Source organism: Amphimedon queenslandica, unplaced genomic scaffold, assembly GCF_000090795.2.
Source record: "Amphimedon queenslandica unplaced genomic scaffold, v1.1 AMPQUscaffold_12813, whole genome shotgun sequence".
Lineage (NCBI taxonomy): Eukaryota > Metazoa > Porifera > Demospongiae > Haplosclerida > Niphatidae > Amphimedon > Amphimedon queenslandica.
In genome coordinates, this window is record NW_003546951.1 from 1 (window position 1) to 4,635 (window position 4,635).

At 34.2% G+C, this 4,635-nt stretch overlaps 1 protein-coding gene across 1 annotated transcript; it reads left to right on the forward strand.

Moving 5' to 3' along the window:
- Positions 1 to 2,180: 2,180 nt before the first annotated feature.
- Positions 2,181 to 3,114, forward strand: LOC105314538 (uncharacterized). Its single transcript, XM_020002874.1, has 2 exons — positions 2,181 to 2,379; positions 2,426 to 3,114. The coding sequence occupies exons 1-2, from the start codon at positions 2,181 to 2,183 to the stop codon at positions 3,112 to 3,114; spliced, it is 888 nt and encodes a 295-aa protein (XP_019858433.1).
- Positions 3,115 to 4,635: the final 1,521 nt, after the last annotated feature.

The following is a 4,635-nucleotide window of genomic DNA, read 5'->3' on the forward strand; positions in this document are numbered from 1 at the left end:
CACTATGGATTTCAGTGGTACAGAGATTCAAGCTAAAGCAAAGTATCGTGTTACTGGAGAAGAAGTTAAAACTGTTTGTGACTTTCTTTCTGCTCAACAAACTTAGACTGTTAGTTTAATTTATACTTATTGCTTTTCAGATTAGATCCATGGTTTTTGTTTTTTAGAATGAATTTGTAGTAGATATACTTGCTAATAAATTAATTAAAGTTTATGATAAGACGTTAGCTATAGAAGGTGACAAAGCAGCCACATAGTCTTCCAAAACTTGATGGAAACATCAAGTGTGTAATGATAGCCATTAAAAAAACTAGTATAATGTCGACATATTTTATCTGATTGGTAGATTTGGTGGCTGTATAGGTATATTCAATAGAAAGTTATTACAAAAGATGTATTCACCATTCACTCAACACCATATCTTGGGATACAGTACACAGCTGTTATGCATGATAGGAGCATGGTCTACAAAATAGGTCAACTTGTCATCAATATAGCTAACCCTCACAACCTACCATTGCATCAACGTATAGTTAACATCACTATGGATTTTAGTGATACAGAGATACAAGCTAAAGCAAAGTATCGTATCACTGGAGAAGAAGTTAAAACTGTTTGTGACTTTCTTTCAGCTTAACAATTTTTGACAATTTTTGTTTTTTATGAATAAATAGTTTCAGCATTCTGACTACTGTAAAAATACATTATTTACACAGTGTAAAGTTAGCAGTATAATGATAGCGCATTAAAATACTTGTGAAATGAGTTTATGACAGTCGTGCCCTCCTGTTGCCAAAAGTTACATATGATTCACATACACCTATGATCTAATTCCAAGAACAATTGGTTTAGCTGTAAATATAATTCCTGGAATGGGTACTTTTATTAAGTTGTAATTATCATTGCACTCTTATAATTATATTCATGATGGTTTATTCTTGGAATTACTTCATAAAAGAGCTACTCATAGGAATTCTCAGGAAACAGATACTATTTCTACATAAAGGCCTGAAATTTAGAGCTTTTGTCCATTGTTCAAGTAGCATATTATAACATAATGGCAGCAGCAGGAGGATACTTTGCAATTGGTTTCCGAAGCATTCAAATTATTCAAGTTCGACTTCGAAAACCAGATTATAAACCTCCTTTTAGCAGAGCAAAGAAGATTCCTCGTGAAGATGCTGGCTATCGTGTTACTGGTGGAAATATTGCTGCTATTGATTTTGGTACTACATCAGTTTCAGTTGCTTTTATTACAAAAGGAGATGAAAAAGTTGCCACACTCATGCTTGACCGTGAAGACCAATCTACTCGTGTTCCTAATACTGTCCTTTTGAAAAAAGAAGATGATGGCAAAATGAAGGTTGAAGCATTTGGAAGCATAGCTCATAGAAAATTTACTTCAATGAGATCAAGTGAACATCACAGCCATGTCTACTTTGAGAGAATCAAAATGTTAATGAGAAGAGAAAAGGTAAGCAAATTATTTAATACTTGATGATTCATTAAAAGTAGGCAGTTGATAGAGATACAGTAGTCGAGTCATTTTCTGGTGAGAAGTTCTATCTGGTTGAAGTCATTGCATTCATACTTCAGCACTTGAAGAATCTATTGATGGATCATTTCTCTCGTACTACCTGGCCATTGAAGACAACAGATTTTGATTGGGTCATTACTGTACCTGCTATATGGGATGCACGAGGAAAAAGAATGATGAGAGAAGCTGCTTATCTGGTAAGTGATGCTATAGATCTACATGAAAAGAATCAATAATTTTAAATATAGGCTGGTCTACTGACAGAATATGGTAGTATCACTAAGTTCACTCCAGTGTCTCATCGCTCTTTGCCTCTTCCAGATGAAGTTAATCCTGACAGGCTATCGTTAGCACTAGAGCCTGAATCAGCAGCTCTTTATAGCCAAGAAACAGTGGGAGATCAGATAAAAAGTGATCCAGCAACATCAATTATTCCACGTCCATCAGATTACATGGTCATAGATGTACAATAGATATCACAGCTCACATTGAAGTCAATGGCAACATTGTAATTGAGAATATACCAACTGGCAATGCATGGGGTGGTACACAGGTCAATGAAGCTTTCTCTAAAATTCTTGAAGGTATAGTTAGTGATCCTGGATTTGAAAAGTTTTTAGCTTCTGGAGATCGGTCTCAAAATATGGCCGATATTGTTAAAATAGTTTACACTGAATTTGAAAGTGAGAAAACGCTTTTTGGAAAGGAACAGACAGAAGAAATTTGTATTTCATTACCAAGTCGTTTCGTAAAGTTCTATGATAATGCTCTTGAGTCTGGTGTCAAGAGAAAAAGTGGTGTCGATTATGAAGATGACATGCTATACATACATCTCAAAGGAAGTAGTAGAATCCGAATTGTTTGGCCCAGCACTTAATGGTATAATAGAGTGCACTTTGGAAGCTATCAAAGCAAGTGATGATGATCTTAGCACCTTCTATTTGGTTGGTGGGTTTGGAGGCTGCAAGTATGTACACAAGAAGGTCAAAGCTGCTATAGAAAAAAGTTTTTATAGCCAAGGTTGTTCTTTTAATGTAATAGTGCCTCCTACTCCTGAATTAGCTGTTGCTACAGGAGCTGCTATGTGGCGTAAGAATCCAGATAAGATTAAAGCAAGACGATCTGATGCTACATATGGGATAGCCGTATCTCTACCATTTAAAGATGATGAGCATGATGAACATTACAAGTTTTATAATGAAGATGAAAAAGAATACAGATGCACTAATATTTTCAGTGTGTTTTTAGAAAAAGGAGAGTTGGTGCAAACAGATCAAGTCATTACAATAAGTTTGACACCACTTCATCAATCAGATAAACAAATTACCATCGGTATTTATTCCACACCTAATCTTGGAGTTCGATACATTGAAGATACAAATGGGAAAAGCACAGTCATAAAAATTGGTCAATTAGTCATTGATATTCCTAATCCTGATAACCTGTCAACGGATGATCGTCACGTTGACATCACTATGGATTTCAGTGGTACAGAGATACAGGCTAAAGCAAAGTATCGTGTTACTGGAGAAGAAGTTAAAACTGTTTGTGACTTCCTGTCTGCTCAACAAACTTAGATGGATATAGATCTAGTTTATTTTATACTTATTGCTTTTAGATTAAATTTATTTTTGTTTTAAAGACTTTGTTAAAATAGTTTAAATAAAGAAATTAAAGGACAATACTTATAAAAATGGTACTTATTAAGGCTGCTATTGAAAAGATGCACAATAATCACCATTCATTCAATGCTATATTTTGGGATACACAGTACACAGCTGATATACATGGTAGGATCACGGTCTACAAGATAGGTCAACTTGCCATCAATATACCTAACCCTCGTAACCTACTATTGTACGAATGTATAGTTGACATCACTATAGATTTCAGTGGTACAGAGATACAAGTTAAAGCAAAGTATTGTATCACTGGAGAAGAAGTTAAAACTGTTTGTGACTTTTTTCTGCATAGGTGTAGATTGTAATTATCAATAAACAGTTATAAAAGCATAAATAGTTCTAGCACTAGATCTATTTAAATTAAAAATTTGTGGTTGTAGCTTGTATATTGTACTTGAACTTGATGCAGTACCAAAATCAATAGCAGTAATATTACCATCATTAACACAATAACCAACATCTGTATGAGGAATCTTATGATGCAACACTCTCAAATGCCCTACCTCCATTGGGAATTGGCCCGTTTTTCTTACTATACACACCATCATTTTGTTCTTAAATTATTTTTTGAGCATATTTGCGCTATGATGCATTCTCTATTCTCCAAAACAAACTAATAAACTTCACTACTGTAAATAATGTACACAATGTGCTAAATCTAACAGTAATCTTGTATTCCATTTAAAAGCATGTCTGTGACAATAATAACTTGAACTTTCCCATTGCATGTATGTTTTACATTTCTATGTGAAAGTAGAATATACATGCAGCTCAACAAAAACTTAATTACTTGACATTTTTGAAGATGTTTTGCACAGAATATTTGGCTTCCTACTAAAGAGAAAGGCCTCTGGTGATCAACAGTATTGTCAACTATACAGCTCTGGCAATGCTGATGGACTTGAGAATATTGATAGTTATTGGCATCGTAAACAACATCAAAGCTCTATCAGAATTAAAAAATTAATAAAAATTACATCTTTGTAACTTGCTATTTTAGCATCAAGGCTGCCACAGACTGCACAACTTGTAAGTTTTTTGCCTGCATGATGTCTTTTAGCATCATTAACTTCCGTTGCCACATGCACATTACTTTTTTGGCTTTGCACTATTTAAAAAATGGTGTAAAAATATTTTTTAAATTATTAATCATAATACTTGGTGAGCTTTGGGGTTCACTAATTTGATCACTAATCTCTGTGGTACTATTCCCTACCATTCCTTTTACTGCAACATTCAACTGATTACTATACATTAGAATAGGGCGATAGTATATCAGCTCCTTTGATATTTTTGTAGATTCGTCCCAAGTCAATCGATTTGTATCATGTAATACTTCTGAGTATTCTCTAGGATGGACTGTGACTATCAGTGGAGGTAAAAGTGTCAGCATGGAGTATGTAACATTAACTGCTT